The 17,646-nt window shown below is 46.6% G+C and overlaps 1 protein-coding gene across 2 annotated transcripts in view; it reads right to left on the minus strand.

Moving 5' to 3' along the window:
• LOC106586922 (dnaJ homolog subfamily B member 6) overlaps nt 1-17,646 on the minus strand; it is a 46,175-nt gene that overhangs the window by 21,419 nt on the left and 7,110 nt on the right. For both annotated transcript variants that reach the window (XM_014174670.3, XM_045707886.2), the window contains exons 2-8: nt 16,512-16,601; nt 15,263-15,372; nt 15,093-15,149; nt 8,996-9,112; nt 4,292-4,393; nt 3,143-3,278; nt 827-897 (exon numbers count right to left, since the gene is read on the minus strand). In XM_014174670.3, the coding sequence (XP_014030145.1) occupies nt 827-897; nt 3,143-3,278; nt 4,292-4,393; nt 8,996-9,112; nt 15,093-15,149; nt 15,263-15,372; nt 16,512-16,576 (658 nt within the window). In that variant the 5' untranslated portion in view covers nt 16,577-16,601. The remainder of the gene's footprint in view (nt 1-826; nt 898-3,142; nt 3,279-4,291; nt 4,394-8,995; nt 9,113-15,092; nt 15,150-15,262; nt 15,373-16,511; nt 16,602-17,646) is intronic.

Below are 17,646 nucleotides of genomic sequence, written 5' to 3' on the forward strand. Positions count from 1 at the left end.
GAGGGGGTTAGGAGGGAGACAGGAGGGGGACAGGAGGGGGTTAGGAGGGGGACAGGAGGCAGACAGGAGGGAGACAGGAGGGGGACAGGAGGGGGTTAGGAGGGAGACAGGAGAGAGACAGGAGGGGGACAGGAGGGGGACAGGAGGGGGTTAGGAGGCAGACAGGAGGGAGACAGGAGGGGGTTAGGAGGGGGACAGGAGGGGGTTAGGAGGGGGACAGGAGGGGGACAGGAGGCAGACAGGAGGGGGACAGGAGGGAGACAGGAGGGGGTTAGGAGGGGGACAGGAGGGGGTTAGGAGGGAGACAGGAGGGGGTTAGGAGGGAGACAGGAGGGAGACAGGAGGGGGTTAGGAGGGAGACAGGAGGGAGACAGGAGGGGGTTAGGAGGGAGACAGGAGAGAGACAGGAGGGGGACAGGAGGGGGTTAGGAGGCAGACAGGAGGGAGACAGGAGGGGGTTAGGAGGGGGACAGGAGGGGGTTAGGAGGGGGACAGGAGGGGGACAGGAGGGGGACAGGAGGCAGACAGGAGGGGGACAGGAGGGGGTTAGGAGGGGGACAGGAGGGAGACAGGAGGGGGTTAGGAGGGGGACAGGAGGGGGTTAGGAGGGAGACAGGAGGGGGACAGGAGGGAGACAGGAGGGGGACAAGAGGGGGTTAGGAGGGGGACAGGAGGGAGACAGGAGGGGGACAGGAGGCAGACAGGAGGGAGACAGGAGGGGGACAGGAGGGAGACGGGAGGAAGAATAACCCAGACACAGCTAGTCAGGAACAGTTGACAAGGGACTGGATGAGGAGAGGGAGGGATACAGGAGTGGATGGATTACCATTAATGAGCACGGTCTTCAAGACCCCGTCTTCCTCGATCTCTGTTCTCTCCTGACCGTTTTCTTTGATCCTGTTGACAAGAACAGTCAGTCACTGCCCATATCATCATATTTAGGGAGCCAGTAAACATGTTTCCCTCACATGACCATGCACTGTAACACAAACACTGTAACAAATGGTACCAGACTGAAAAACAGCTTCTATCTCAAGGCCATCAGACTGTTAAACAGCCATCACTAACGTTGAGTGGCTGCTGCCAACATACTGACTCAACTCTAGCCACATGAATAAATGTATGTAACAAATGTATCACTAGCCACTTTAAACAATGCCACTTTATATAATGTTTACATACCCTACATTACTCATCTCATTCAGTGGGGGAAAAAAGTATTTGATCCCCTGTTGATTTTGTATGTTTGTCCACTGATAAAGAAAGGATCAGTCTATAATTTTAATGGTAGGTTTATTTGAACAGTGAGAGACAGAATAACAACAAAAATATCCAGAAAAACGCATGTTAAAAATGTTATAAATTGATTTGCATTTTAATGAGGGAAATAAGTATTTGACCCCCTCTCAGTCAGAAAGATTTCTGGCTCCCAGGTGTCTTTTATACAGGTAACGAGCTGAGATTAGGAGCACACTCTTAAAGGGAGTGCTCCTAATCTCAGCTTGTTACCTGTATAAAAGACACCTGTCCACAGAAACAATCAATCAATCAGATTCCAAACTCTCCACCATGGCCAAGACCAAAGAGCTCTCCAAGGATGTCAGGGACAAGATTGTAGACCTACACAAGGCTGGAATGGGCTACAAGACCATCGCCAAGCAGCTTGGTGAGAAGGTGACAACAGTTGGTGCGATTATTCGCAAATGGAAGAAACACAAAAGAATTGTCAATATCCCTCGGCCAGGGGCTCCATGCAAGATTTCACTTCGTGGGGTTGCAATGATCATGAGAATGGTGAGGAATTAGCCCAGAACTACACGGGAGGATCTTGTCAATGATCTCAAGGCAGCTGTGACCATAGTCACCAAGAAAACAATTGGTAACACACTACACCGTGAAGGACTGAAATCATGCAGCGCCCGCAAGGTCCCCCTGCTCAAGAATACATATACATGCCCGTCTGAAGTTTGCCAATGGACATCTGAATGATTCAGAGGACAACTGGTGAAAGTGTTGTGGTCAGATGAGACCAAAATGGAGCTCTTTGGCATCAACTGAACTCGCCGTGTTTGGAGGAGCAGGAATGCTGCCTATGACCCCAAAAACACCATCCCCACCGTCAAACATCGAGGTGGAAACATTATGCTTTGGGGGTGTTTTTCTGCTAAGGGGACAGGACAACTTCACCGCATCAAAGGGACGATGGACGGGGCCATGTACCGTCAAATCTTGGGTGAGAACATCCTTCCCTCAGCCAGGGCATTGAAAATGGGTCGTGGATGGGTCTGCCAGCATGACAATGACCCAAAACACACGGCCAAGGCAACAAAGGAGTGGCTCAAGAAGAAGCACATTATGGTCCTGGAGTGGCCTAGCCAGTCTCTAGACCTTAATCCCATAGAAAATCTGTGGAGGGAGCTGAAGATTCGAGATGCCAAACGTCAGCCTCGAAACCTTAATGACTTGGAGAAGATCTGCAAAGAGGAGTGGGACAAAATCCCTCCTGAGATGTGTGCAAACCTGGTGGCCAACTACAAGAAACGTCTGACCTCTGTGATTGCCAACAAGGGTTTTGCCACCAAGTACTAAGTCATGTTTTGCAGAGGGGTCAAATACTTATTTCCCTCATTAAAATGCAAATCATTTTATAACATTTTTGACATGCGTTTTTCTGAATATTTTTGTTGTTATTCTGTCTCTCACTGTTCAAATAAACCTACCATTAAAATTATAGACTGATCATTTCTTTGTCAGTGGGCAAACATACAAAATCAGCAGGGGATCAAATACTTTTTTCCCCCCACTGTATGTATATACTGTACTCTATACCATCTACTGCATCTTGCCTATGCCGTTCGACCATCACTCATTCATATATTTTTATGTCAATATTCTTATTCATTCCTTTACACTTGTGTGTAAAAGGTAGTTGTGAAATTGTTAGGTTAGATTACTTGTTAGATATTACTGCATGGTCGGAACTAGAAACACAAGAATTTCGCTACACTCGCATTAACATTTGCTAACCATGTGTATGTGACCAATAACATTTGATTTGATTTTGATTTGATTTTACCATTTGCCCAAGTGTTTTACACTAAATAGGGTTTATGGTGCAATTTGGGATACAGATTTTACTGACTTCTTGGTGGTGGTGCGTTTGCCGTTGATGACACGCGTAGAAGTGGAGACAGACTTGAAATTCCCCATCCCTCCTCCGATGCTGTCCATCCAATCCATTCCCCCCATGGAGGATGAGGAAGAGGTGAAGTCACGCACTGTGAAAGAGGTAAGAGGAGGAAGAGTTGAAGTCATGCACTGTGAAAGAGGGAGGAAGAGGTGAAGGAATGCACTGTGAGAGGGAGGATGAGGAAGAGGTGAAGTCATGCACTGTGAAATAGAAAGATGAGGAAGAGGTGAAGTCATGAACTGTGAAAGAGGGAGGAGGAGGAGGAAGAGGTGAAGTCATGCACTGTGAAAGAGGGAGGAGGAAGAAGTGAAGTCATGCACTGTGAAAGAGGGAGGAGGAGGAAGAGGTGAAGTCATGAACTGTGAAAGAGGGAGGAGGAGGAGGAAGAGTTGAAGTCATGAACTGTGAAAGAGGGAGGAGGAGGAAGAGGTGAAGTCATGCACTGTGAAAGAGGGGGGACCAGTCAGATAAACCCTCTTATTATAGAACTGTGTTGTTGTGTTATGTGTTAATACCCTCAGTATAGAACTGTGTTGTTGTGTTATGTGTTAATACCCTCTTATTATAGAACTGTGTTGTTGTGTTATGTGTTAATACCCTCAGTATAGAACTGTGTTGTTGTGTTATGTGTTAATACCCTCAGTATAGAACTGTGTTGTTGTGTTATGTGTTAATACCCTCAGTATAGAACTGTGTTGTTGTGTTATGTGTTAATACCCTCAGTATAGAACTGTGTTGTTGTGTTATGTGTTAATACCCTCAGTATAGAACTGTGTTGTTGTGTTATGTGTTAATACCCTCAGTATAGAACTGTGTTGTTGTGTTATGTGTTAATACCCTCTTATTATAGAACTGTGTTGTTGTGTTATGTGTTAATACCCTCAGTATAGAACTGTGTTGTTGTGTTATGTGTTAATACCCTCAGTATAGAACTGTGTTGTTGTGTTATGTGTTAATACCATCTTATTTTCCATTGTGTCCCAAATGACACCCTATTCTCTATATAGTACACTACTTTTGACCAGAGCCATATGAGCGCAGTCGAAAGTAGTGCACTACATAGGGTGCCATTTGGGATCCAGACATTGTGTTATTACTGACCTCCAGCAGAGGGGAAGGAGAAAAACCGGCTTGGGCCGAGCCTCGAAGTGCCAGGATGTCCATGGATGTCACTGTGCAACCCTCCTCCGAAGGCAAAGTCATCTGAGAGGACAGCGATAACAGAGAGACTATGAGGACAGTGATAACAGAGAGACTATGAGGACAGTGATAACAGAGAGACTATGAGGACAGTGATAACAGAGAGACTATGAGGACAGTGATAACAGAGAGACTATGAGAACAGTGATAACAGAGAGACTATGAGGACAGTGATAACAGAGAGACTGAGAACAGTGATAACAGAGAGACTATGAGGACAGTGATAACAGAGAGACTATGAGGACAGTGATAACAGAGAGACTATGAGGACAGTGATAACAGAGAGACTATGAGAACAGTGATAACAGAGAGACTATGAGAACAGTGATAACAGAGAGACTATGAGAACAGTGATAACAGAGAGACTATGAGAACAGTGATAACAGAGAGACTATGAGGACAGTGATAACAGAGAGACTATGAGAACAGTGATAACAGAGAGACTGAGAACAGTGATAACAGAGAGACTATGAGGACAGTGATAACAGAGAGACTGAGAACAGTGATAACAGAGAGACTATGAGAACAGTGATAACAGAGAGACTATGAGAACAGCGATAACAGAGAGACTGAGAACAGTGATAACAGAGAGACTATGAGGACAGTGATAACAGAGAGACTATGAGGACAGTGATAACAGAGAGACTGAGAACAGTGATAACAGAGAGACTATGAGGACAGTGATAACAGAGAGACTATGAGGACAGTGATAACAGAGAGACTATGAGAACAGTCATAACAGAGAGACTATGAGGACAGTGATAACAGAGAGACTATGAGAACAGTCATAACAGAGAGACTATGAGGACAGTGATAACAGAGAGACTATGAGAACAGTCATAACAGAGAGACTATGAGAACAGTGATAACAGAGAGACTGAGAACAGTGATAACAGAGAGACTATGAGGACAGTGATAACAGAGAGACTATGAGGACAGTGATAACAGAGAGACTATGAGGACAGTGATAACAGAGAGACTATGAGAACAGTGATAACAGAGAGACTGAGAACAGTGATAACAGAGAGACTGAGAACAGTGATAACAGAGAGACTATGAGGACAGTGATAACAGAGAGACTATGAGGACAGTGATAACAGAGAGACTGAGAACAGTGATAACAGAGAGACTGAGAACAGTCATAACAGAGAGATTATGAGGACAGTGATAACAGAGAGACTATGAGGACAGTGATAACAGAGAGACTATGAGGACAGCGATAACAGAGAGACTATGAGGACAGTGATAACAGAGAGACTGAGAACAGTGATAACAGAGAGACTGAGAACAGTCATAACAGAGAGATTATGAGGACAGTGATAACAGAGAGACTATGAGGACAGTGATAACAGAGAGACTATGAGGACAGCGATAACAGAGAGACTATGAGGACAGTGATAACAGAGAGACTATGAGGACAGTGATAACAGAGATACTATGAGGACAGTGATAACAGAGAGACTATGAGGACAGTGATAACAGAGAGACTATGAGGACAGTGATAACAGAGAGATTATGAGGACAGTGATAACAGAGAGACTATGAGGACAGTGATAACAGAGAGACTATGAGGACAGTGATAACAGAGAGACTATGAGGACAACAGTGATAACAGAGAGACTATGAGAACAGTGATAACAGAGAGACTATGAGAACAGTGATAACAGAGAGACTATGAGGACAGTGATAACAGAGAGACTATGAGAACAGTGATAACAGAGAGACTGAGAACAGTGATAACAGAGAGACTATGAGGACAGTGATAACAGAGAGACTATGAGAACAGTGATAACAGAGAGACTATGAGGACAGTGATAACAGAGAGACTATGAGGACAGTGATAACAGAGAGACTATGAGAACAGTGATAACAGAGAGACTGAGAACAGTCATAACAGAGAGATTATGAGGACAGTGATAACAGAGAGACTATGAGGACAGTGATAACAGAGAGACTATGAGAACAGTGATAACAGAGAGACTATGAGGACAGTGATAACAGAGAGACTATGAGGACAGTGATAACAGAGAGACTATGAGGACAGTGATAACAGAGAGACTATGAGGACAGTGATAACAGAGAGACTATGAGAACAGTGATAACAGAGAGACTATGAGAACAGTGATAACAGAGAGACTATGAGAACAGTGATAACAGAGAGACTATGAGAACAGTGATAACAGAGAGACTGAGAACAGTGATAACAGAGAGACTATGAGAACAGTGATAACAGAGAGACTATGAGAACAGTGATAACAGAGAGACTATGAGAACAGTGATAACAGAGAGACTATGAGGACAGTGATAACAGAGAGACTATGACGACAGTGATAACAGAGAGACTATGAGGACAGTGATAACAGAGAGACTATGAGGACAGTGATAACAGAGAGACTATGAGGACAGTGATAACAGAGAGACTATGAGGACAGTGATAACAGAGAGACTGAGAACAGTGATAACAGAGAGACTATGAGAACAGTGATAACAGAGAGACTATGAGAACAGTGATAACAGAGAGACTATGAGAACAGTGATAACAGAGAGACTATGAGGACAGTGATAACAGAGAGACTAGAGAACAGTGATAACAGAGAGACTGAGAACAGTGATAACAGAGAGACTATGAGAACAGTGATAACAGAGAGACTATGAGAACAGTGATAACAGAGAGACTATGAGAACAGTGATAACAGAGAGACTATGAGGACAGTGATAACAGAGAGACTATGAGGACAGTGATAACAGAGAGACTATGAGAACAGTGATAACAGAGAGACTATGAGGACAGTGATAACAGAGAGACTAGAGAACAGTGATAACAGAGAGACTGAGAACAGTGATAACAGAGAGACTATGAGGACAGTGATAACAGAGAGACTATGAGGACAGTGATAACAGAGAGACTGAGAACAGTGATAACAGAGAGACTATGAGAACAGTGATAACAGAGAGACTATGAGGACAGTGATAACAGAGAGACTGAGAACAGTGATAACAGAGAGACTATGAGAACAGTGATAACAGAGAGACTATGAGGACAGTGATAACAGAGAGACTATGAGGACAGTGATAACAGAGAGACTATGAGAACAGTGATAACAGAGAGACTATGAGAACAGTGATAACAGAGAGACTGAGAACAGTGATAACAGAGAGACTATGAGGACAGTGATAACAGAGAGACTATGAGGACAGTGATAACAGAGAGACTATGAGAACAGTGATAACAGAGAGACTATGAGGACAGTGATAACAGAGAGACTATGAGGACAGTGATAACAGAGAGACTATGAGAACAGTGATAACAGAGAGACTATGAGAACAGTGATAACAGAGAGACTATGAGAACAGTGATAACAGAGAGACTATGAGAACAGTGATAACAGAGAGACTATGAGGACAGTGATAACAGAGAGACTATGAGGACAGTGATAACAGAGAGACTATGAGAACAGTGATAACAGAGAGACTATGAGGACAGTGATAACAGAGAGACTATGAGGACAGTGATAACAGAGAGACTATGAGAACAGTGATAACAGAGAGACTGAGAACAGTGATAACAGAGAGACTATGAGGACAGTGATAACAGAGAGACTATGAGAACAGTGATAACAGAGAGACTATGAGGACAGTGATAACAGAGAGACTATGAGGACAGTGATAACAGAGAGACTATGAGGACAGTGATAACAGAGAGACTATGAGGACAGTGATAACAGAGAGACTGAGAACAGTGATAACAGAGAGACTATGAGGACAGTGATAACAGAGAGACTATGAGGACAGTGATAACAGAGAGACTGAGAACAGTGATAACAGAGAGACTATGAGGACAGTGATAACAGAGAGACTATGAGGACAGTGATAACAGAGAGACTAGAGAACAGTGATAACAGAGAGACTATGAGGACAGTGATAACAGAGAGACTATGAGAACAGTGATAACAGAGAGACTATGAGGACAGTGATAACAGAGAGACTATGAGAACAGTGATAACAGAGAGACTATGAGGACAGTGATAACAGAGAGACTGAGAACAGTGATAACAGAGAGACTATGAGGACAGTGATAACAGAGAGACTGAGAACAGTGATAACAGAGAGACTATGAGAACAGTGATAACAGAGAGACTATGAGAACAGTGATAACAGAGAGACTATGAGGACAGTGATAACAGAGAGACTATGAGGACAGTGATAACAGAGAGACTATGAGGACAGTGATAACAGAGAGACTATGAGGACAGTGATAACAGAGAGACTATGAGAACAGTGATAACAGAGAGACTATGAGGACAGTGATAACAGAGAGACTATGAGAACAGTGATAACAGAGAGACTATGAGGACAGTGATAACAGAGAGACTATGAGGACAGTGATAACAGAGAGACTATGAGGACAGTGATAACAGAGAGACTATGAGAACAGTGATAACAGAGAGACTATGAAACATAGGAAGAAGCAGGTAGTGTTCTGCTTTGTGTGAACTGCTGCGATTCCCCTACGAACTGGTTTCCCGGTCAGATTTAGCCTCGACTAAGGAACACATAAAGACATAGGACATTGTTGAAGGACCGTAGGATATTGGTCAGACCCACCGAAGAAATTTGCAAAAGGATCCTGGCCTCCAAAGAATTCCCGAAACACTTCCTCTGGACTCCGGAATGTAAAGGTGAACCCTGGGAAGTCTTCTGGGGCGTGATGGCTACTGGAGCCTGGAGGGAGGGAGGGAGGGAGGGAGGGAGGGAGGGAGGGAGGGAGGGAGGGAGGGAGGGAGGGAGGGAAGGAAGGAAGGAAGGAAGGAAGGAAGGAAGGAAGGAAGGAAGGAAGGAAGGAAGGAAGGAAGGAAGGAAGGAAGGAAGGAAGGAAGGAAGGAAGGAAGGAAGGAAGGGAGGGAGGGAGGGAGGGAGGGAGGGAGGGAGGGAGGGAGGGAGGGAGGGAGGGAGGGAGGGAGGGAGGGAGGGAGGGAGGGAGGGAGGGAGGGAGGGAGGGAGGGAGGGAGGGGATAAATACATTTTGATTGATTAATATGGACACTACCAACATTGTTGATCAAAAACAGAACAGAATAGAATAGATCATGTAATTGTAGACAAGTCTATAAAACTTGACTTGCGTAAACCCCTGGTTCTATGAAAATACAGTGAGATGTCACTTGTGGGCTCCGTCTTAGGGCAGGGTCACAAGCTCAAAGTATCCAATCACAAAGCGTCTGTTGGAGACAGACAGGTCGAGCGGCGAATGAGGTGAACAGCTCTCCTCCATAAACAAAAGAGCCACAATGCCTGACAACTGGTCATTCAGGAACGCTCTTCCTTGTGATCTTGAGAGCAGGGAAAAGTGGTCACACGTCTCACTCGTATTCTCACAGAACCGCATGTGTGTCACTTATGGTTTAAGGCCGATTCCCGTGAAGCAGACCTGGTCTCCCGAAACCGGGGTAGTTCCAACAGGATCACCCTTCCGAGGCTCCGAACACTGACGACGGTATACGCCAATGAAGGTGCAAGGTGCATGAGCATCACCCTGAACCCACCCTGAATCCAGCCTGAATCCAGCCTGAATCCACCCTGAATCCAGCCTGAATCCACCCTGAATCCACCCTAAATCCAGCCTGAATCCACCCTGAATCCACCCTGAATCCACCCTGAATCCAGCCTGAATCCACCCTGAACCCACCCTGAATCCAGCCTGAATCCACCCTGAATCCACCCTGAATCCAGCCTGAATCCACCCTGAATCCACCCTGAATCCAGTCTGAATCCACCCTGAATCCACCCTGAATCCAGCCTGAATCGACCCTGAATCCACCCTGAATCCAGCCTGAATCCACCCTGAATCCAGCCTGAATCCACCCTGAATCCACCCTGAATCCAGCCTGAATCCAGTCTGAATCCACCCTTCCAGTGGGATCAAGATAATCCAGATTTTCGGCATCAAAACTATCCACCCTGAATCCAGTCTGAATCCAGTCTGAATCCACCCTGAATCCAGCCTGAATCCACCCTGAATCCAGTCTGAATCCACCCTGAATCCACCCTGAATCCAGCCTGAATCCACCCTGAATCCAGCCTGAATCCACCCTGAATCCACCCTGAATCCAGCCTGAATCCACCCTGAATCCAGCCTGAATCCAGCCTGAATCCAGTCTGAATCCACCCTGAATCCACCCTGAATCCAGCCTGAATCCACCCTGAATCCACCCTGAATCCAGCCTGAATCCACCCTGAATCCAGCCTGAATCCACCCTGAATCCACCCTGAATCCAGCCTGAATCCAGTCTGAATCCACCCTTCCAGTGGGATCAAGATAATCCAGATTTTCGGCATCAAAACTATCCTAATAACTACCTTTTGATTTTAATCGTGAGTAAAAGATCAAATTGGATTACCAAATCCTTATTCCTTATCTGGAGGATCAGAATCACATTTTTCAGTTGTAAAAAAAAAAACAATTCTAACATTTAATCCTATCTGATAGCCAAAATCCGCTCAGGTTACTTTTGAAAAACTGGGCCTAGGGGATGGAATCTCCCCCATGTAGGGGATTCCCTCTGGACCAAAAAAATCCCACATTCAATACGCCTGGGACTTGAGTCACACAGAGTAAAAACAGGTATGCCCTGCTCCACAGAATAATCTGAACAGTAAGTCTGTGTAGACACAGAAGAGCGTGTGCCACCCTGGCGGTTGATGTATGCCACCACAGTCGTATTGTCTGCCCTGACAAGGATGTGACAAATTCAAAGGAAAGGGCAGAAAGTGTATCAATGCATTAAACACTGTCAGCAGTTCAAAGGTCATTTATATAAGCGTGGCGGAGCTGTGGGGACCGCAATCCGTTTTATTGCTCTTCTCTCGTGAACTGCGCCCCACCCTCTGAGTGACACGTCTGTCGTCACCCCATTTCCTCAATGACAGCGGGTGACATGGGGTGACGGTGGGGGTGGATGACCGTGGGTGACGGCTGAAATGAAGATGGAGGGGCTCTTCCAGTGACGGAGAGCTGAGAGACCGTCCTCAGTCACTGCTGTCTGACAGTTGACAGCGCTAACGTTGGTGTGGACACAGGCGTAGGGCAGCAACCCAATGCTGAAAGCCTTTCATTCGCAATAGTCCCTTGTGGACACTACTGTGGACGGTGGATACCATCAACCCCAGCACTAGGAGACACATTGTGAGCATGACGGAGCGCCCTCTTGCAGAACAGGGCAAGGGCCATCCGATAGTGTAGCCCGATAAGAGAGAGAATCCAGCTTAAAGCCTAGGTACTATATTCTCGGTGTGGGTACCAAACAGATCTGGTTCATCTTGAACTCTAACTCCGTGGTTATACGGAAAAGACGTGTCTCGAAGCGCTTGCCCCTGTGTAGGGGAGCAAAGCAGGTAATTGTCTATGTAGGTGGAGACTTTTGGTTCTCAGGGGTGCTGGTGCCGTCTCCACACACTTGCTGAACAAACAGGGAGTTAGTGCTAGCCTGAAGGGAACAGCAAAGGTATTTGTAGGCTGTGCCTTAAAAGGGCAAACCTGAGAAACCTCCTGTTAAAATAAGCATCCTTGCAGGTCGACTGAACTGAACCAGTCTCCTTGACGAACAGAGTGAGCGAGCACGTTGAAAGTAAGCATACGGCACTGGGAATAGAAGTCTCGCTGGCTCTCTACCGTTGGTAATGCTCTGATAGCCCCTTCGCTTAATTTACTATTTTTTTCTCCTTGCTCTGGTATTCAAGCCGAGTCAGTAATCACTGTTAAAACTAAAACTCTGTTGGTAACGGGTGGTTTCATAGCAGGGAACTGCAGTCTGTATCCCTTAGTGACTGTGGACAGGACCCAGGGATGGAGAGAGCGTGTCAGTTCCCTGCTCTTGTTGCGAGACTCCAAATAGTCGGATTACTCTCGCTCACCCAAATAATATTTTATATTATTTGGGTTACATCCACAGATGATTGTGCTGAGATTAAGAAAGAAACCTATGCAGATGGTAAATCAAGTGCTACCCCGCAGGAATGGGATGACCTTCGAGGGGAATCAAAGCGTAGTACTGGCAAGCCGCATGGATGCGACAGAAACACTGTTATTTGGGGACAGTGCTTGGTGGCGACTGAGGGAAGAGCTGGGGAACGGGGGGGGGGGGGGGTTGAGTGAGTCTTCCCTGTGAATAGATGCATAGAGATGAGGCGCTGAACGAGGCGTTATATAGAAGTACAGTAGTTGCCCCTCTCCCTGCTCTGTGGAAGGGGTAGACAAGGTTGCCACGGTACCTAGGTTTTCAGGGCAAGCAGAAGATGAAGGCCTCACCTTCCTTTTTGCAAAGTTCAAACTTTTTGACCGCGTGGTAGCGTCAGAAGGCCCAAACAGTTCGTTAGCCGTGATAGAACTGTTGAGGAAATATGCCTTTTCCTTGTCTGAAAGGCTGGACAAGTTGAGCCCTTTTGTATGGTTAGCTAGCCTTGCAGCTAGCTAGCCAAGTTAGCTAAAGTCTTTGCGGCAAGGGCTAACCAAGTCTCGATAGCTAGCCATGTGGCGCTAGCTAAACTGAGACTGACGAGTAGAAAAATTAATTCTACTTGAAGCAAAACATTATTTTCGATCAGTAGTCAACACTATCGATCAGGAGCTGAAGTCCGACGTTCAGCCATGTTAACCTCACAGTCCTACATTCAGCAGAGTTAACCTCACAGTCCTACATTCAGCAGAGTTAACCTCAAGGTCCTATGTTCAGCAGAGTTAACCTCACGGTCTTACGTTCAGCAGAGTTAACCTCACGGTCCTACGTTCAGCAGAGTTAACCTCACGGTCCTACGTTCAGCAGAGTTAACCTCACGGTCCTACGTTCAGCAGAGTTAACCTCACGGTCCTACGTTCAGCAGAGTTAACCTCACGGCCCTACGTTCAGCAGAGTTAACCTCACGGTCCTACGTTCAGCAGAGTTAACCTCACGGTCCTACGTTCAGCAGAGTTAACCTCACGGTCCTACGTTCAGCAGCGTTAACCTCACGGTCCTACGTTCAGCAGAGTTAACCTCACGGTCCGACGTTCAGCAGAGTTAACCTCACGGTCCTACGTTCAGCAGAGTTAACCTCACGGTCCTACGTTCAGCAGAGTTAACCTCACGGTCCTACGTTCAGCAGAGTTAACCTCACGGTCCTACGTTCAGCAGAGTTAACCTCACGGTCCTACGTTCAGCAGAGTTAACCTCACGATCCTCCGTTCAGCAGAGTTAACCTCACGGTCCTACGTTCAGCAGAGTTAACCTCACGGTCCTACGTTCAGCAGAGCTAACCTCACGGTCCTACGTTCACCAGAGTTAACCTCACGGTCCCACGGTCAGCAGAGCTAATCTCACGGTCCTACGTTCAGCAGAGTTAACCTCACGGTCCTACGTTCAGCAGAGTTAACCTCACGGTCCTACGTTCAGCAGAGTTAACCTCACGGTCCTACGTTCAGCAGAGTTAACCTCACGGTCCGACGTTCAGCAGAGTTAACCTCACGGTCCTACGTTCAGCAGAGTTAACCTCACGGTCCTACGTTCAGCAGAGTTAACCTCACGGTCCTACGTTCAGCAGAGTTAACCTCACGGTCCTACGTTCAGCAGAGTTAACCTCACGGTCCTACGTTCAGCAGAGTTAACCTCACGGTCCTACGTTCAGCAGAGTTAACCTCACGGTCCTACGTTCAGCAGAGTTAACCTCACGGTCCGACGTTCAGCAGAGTTAACCTCACGGTCCTCCGTTCAGCAGAGTTAACCTCACGGTCCTACGTTCAGCAGAGTTAACCTCACGGTCCTACGTTCAGCAGAGTTAACCTCACGGTCCTACGTTCAGCAGAGTTAACCTCACGGTCCTACGTTCAGCAGAGTTAACCTCACGGTCCTACGTTCAGCAGAGTTAACCTCACGGTCCTACGTTCAGCAGAGTTAACCTCACGGTCCGACGTTCAGCAGAGTTAACCTCACGGTCCTACGTTCAGCAGAGTTAACCTCACGGTCCGACGTTCAGCAGAGTTAACCTCACGGTCCTACGTTCAGCAGAGTTAACCTCACGGTCCTACGTTCAGCAGAGTTAACCTCACGGTCCGACGTTCAGCAGAGTTAACCTCACGGTCCTACGTTCAGCAGAGTTAACCTCACGGTCCTACGTTCAGCAGAGTTAACCTCACGGTCCGACGTTCAGCAGAGTTAACCTCACGGTCCTACGTTCAGCAGAGTTAACCTCACGGTCCTACGTTCAGCAGAGTTAACCTCACGGTCCTACGTTCAGCAGAGTTAACCTCACGGTCCTACGTTCAGCAGAGTTAACCTCACGGTCCTACGTTCAGCAGAGTTAACCTCACGGTCCTACGTTCAGCAGAGTTAACCTCACGGTCCTACGTTCAGCAGAGTTAACCTCACGGTCCTACGTTCAGCAGCGTTAACCTCACGGTCCTACGTTCAGCAGAGTTAACCTCACGGTCCTACGTTCAGCAGAGTTAACCTCACGGTCCGACGTTCAGCAGAGTTAACCTCACGGTCCTACGTTCAGCAGAGTTAACCTCACGGTCCTCATTCGCCACTTGACCTGTCCGTCTCCAACAGACGCTGTGTGATTGCATACTTCCGAGCTTGTGACTCGTCCTAAAGGCGTATCCCATAAGCGATACCTCAAAACGTGTATTAGAAATAGAATGACGAGAGATAGAACAGAGAGATTCTTTCACCTGTGTTGTTGGGAATTCTGTCTTTGCCATAGGTATCATACGCCTCTCGTTTACTCCCTGTAAAGATAAGGAGAATGACTGTTATTAAACACCAAGTCCACAGAACACTTGAGAAGGGGTAATAATTACGTTAATTCTAGGTTTTAATAACAGGTTAAGGTATGTCTTACGGTCTGACAGAACTTCATAGGCCTCAGCTAGCTCCTTAAACTTCCCCTCTGCCTCCTCCTTGTTGTCTGGGTTCTTGTCCGGATGCCATCGCAGAGCCTGTTTCCTGTACCTTTACAAAACAAACACAGTAACATATTCAATAGCACAGTAACTATAATTCAATAGCTAAATGTAGACCTATAAAGGGGACTCTAAATGTATTAGAGCAGCGTCTTACTGTAAGAGAAAATTATTCCCTTTTGGAGGGGACAGCAAAACAGAGGACAAGCCTAAAAGACTATAGAAGACTGTAGGAAACACATATGCAGAAGACTGACAGGACACAACATTTGATGCAGGAGACAAAATCTGAGCATTGGACTGAAAGAAAGAGAGGATCGTTGGTAATTCAATGCCCCTCCAGGAGAGAGAGAGTTAGAGAGAGAGTTAGAGAGAGAGAGAGAGAGAGAGAGAGAGAGAGAGAGTTAGAGAGAGAGAGAGAGAGAGAGAGAGAGAGAGAGAGAGAGAGCGAGAGAGAGAGAGAGAGAGAGAGAGAGAGACGGATGGGGATGAATCATCCTTATCGAAATGGCGCTGAGTCATGAAACGGAGGCCGCATCCCAAATGGCACACTATCCCCTACATAGTGCACTTCCCTGTCTGGCGTTGGTCAAAAGTAGTGCACTATGTAGGGAATAGGGTATAATTTGGGATACATCTTGAGTCATTAATATTTAAAAAGGCTTCTGTGTCTGTCCAGTAACTCAATCAGTCTGTGTGGTTGAGCTATCAATAGCTACTGTAAGGATATACAGATAAACCACACCAGTCTACTATTTAACCTATAAATATACAGATAAAAGATACATGTCTGAGATGTAAAACGTAACACAGCCTGTCATGAAGACCTGTTTAATATTCAGAACATAGAATTAACATGAACCATACAGGCCTAGTATAGAGCCACTGTATAGAATGAAGTAGGGGACTGTCAATGTTTTTGACCCCTAAATGTTTTGTACACCTCCACAAAGCAGCTTGTCAATGTTTTTGACCCCTAAATGTATTGTACACCTCCCCAAAGCAGCTTGTCAATGTTTTTGACCCCTAAATGTTTTGTACACCTCCCCAAAGCAGCTTGTCAATGTTTTTGACCCCTAGAAGTTGACCACTGAAAAACCATTGGTCAGGTCTGTCTTGTAAAAGAGATGTTTAATCTCAATAAGACTAACCTGGTCAAATAAACTACAGTATGAATCCTGTACTTACGCCTTCCTGATGTCCTCCGGAGAGGCACTTTGTGACACTCCCAGAACATTATAATAATCCACCATGTCTTCTTCACTCACCCCACTGCAACTGTTGACGACAACAACAACAACAACAACCTCATCAGAGTAGAATACACTCAAGTAGTTTCTCAAAGACATCAAGTGGTCTTATGAATGAATCTGTTTAGACCCCTTTACAGTAACTGTACGACTCATCTGATCACATATAGGGGCGGCAGGTAGCCTAGTGGTTAGAGTGGAGGGGTGGCAGGTAGCCTAGTGGTTAGAGTGGAGGGGCGGCAGGTAGCCTAGTGGTTAGAGTGTAGGGGCGGCAGGTAGCCTAGTGGTTAGAGTGGAGGGGTGGCAGGTAGCCTAGTGGTTAGAGTGGAGGGGAGGCAGGTAGCCTAGTGGTTAGAGTGTAGGGGCGGCAGGTAGCCTAGTGGTTAGAGTGTAGGGGGGCAGGTAGCCTAGTGGTTAGAGTGGAGGGGAGGCAGGTAGCCTAGTGGTTAGAGTGTAGGGGTGGCAGGTAGCCTAGTGGTTAGAGTGTAGAGGAGGCAGGTAGCCTAGTGGTTAGAGTGTAGGGGTGGCAGGTAGCCTAGTGGTTAGAGTGTAGGGGTGGCAGGTAGCCTAGTGGTTAGAGTGTAGAGGAGGCAGGTAGCCTAGTGGTTAGAGTGTAGAGGAGGCAGGTAGCCTAGTGGTTAGAGTGTAGGGGTGGCAGGTAGCCTAGTGGTTAGAGTGTAGAGGAGGCAGGTAGCCTAGTGGTTAGAGTGTAGGGGTGGCAGGTAGCCTAGTGGTTAGAGTGTAGGGGTGGCAGGTAGCCTAGTGGTTAGAGTGTAGAGGAGGCAGGTAGCCTAGTGGTTAGAGTGTAGGGGCGGCAGGTAGCCTAGTGGTTAGAGTGTAGGGGCGGCAGGTAGCCTAGTGGTTAGAGTGTAGGGGCGGCAGGTAGCCGTGTGGTTAGAGTGTAGGGTAGGCAGGTAGCCTAGTGGTTAGAGTGGAGGGGAGGCAGGTAGCCTAGTGGTTAGAGTGTAGGGGCGGCAGGTAGCCTAGTGGTTAGAGTATAGGGGCGGCAGGTAGCCTAGTGGTTAGAGTGTAGGGGAGGCAGGTAGCCTAGTGGTTAGAGTGGAGGGGAGGCA

This window comes from Salmo salar, chromosome 25, assembly GCF_965601325.2.
Source record: "Salmo salar chromosome 25, fSalSal1, whole genome shotgun sequence".
Lineage (NCBI taxonomy): Eukaryota > Metazoa > Chordata > Actinopteri > Salmoniformes > Salmonidae > Salmo > Salmo salar.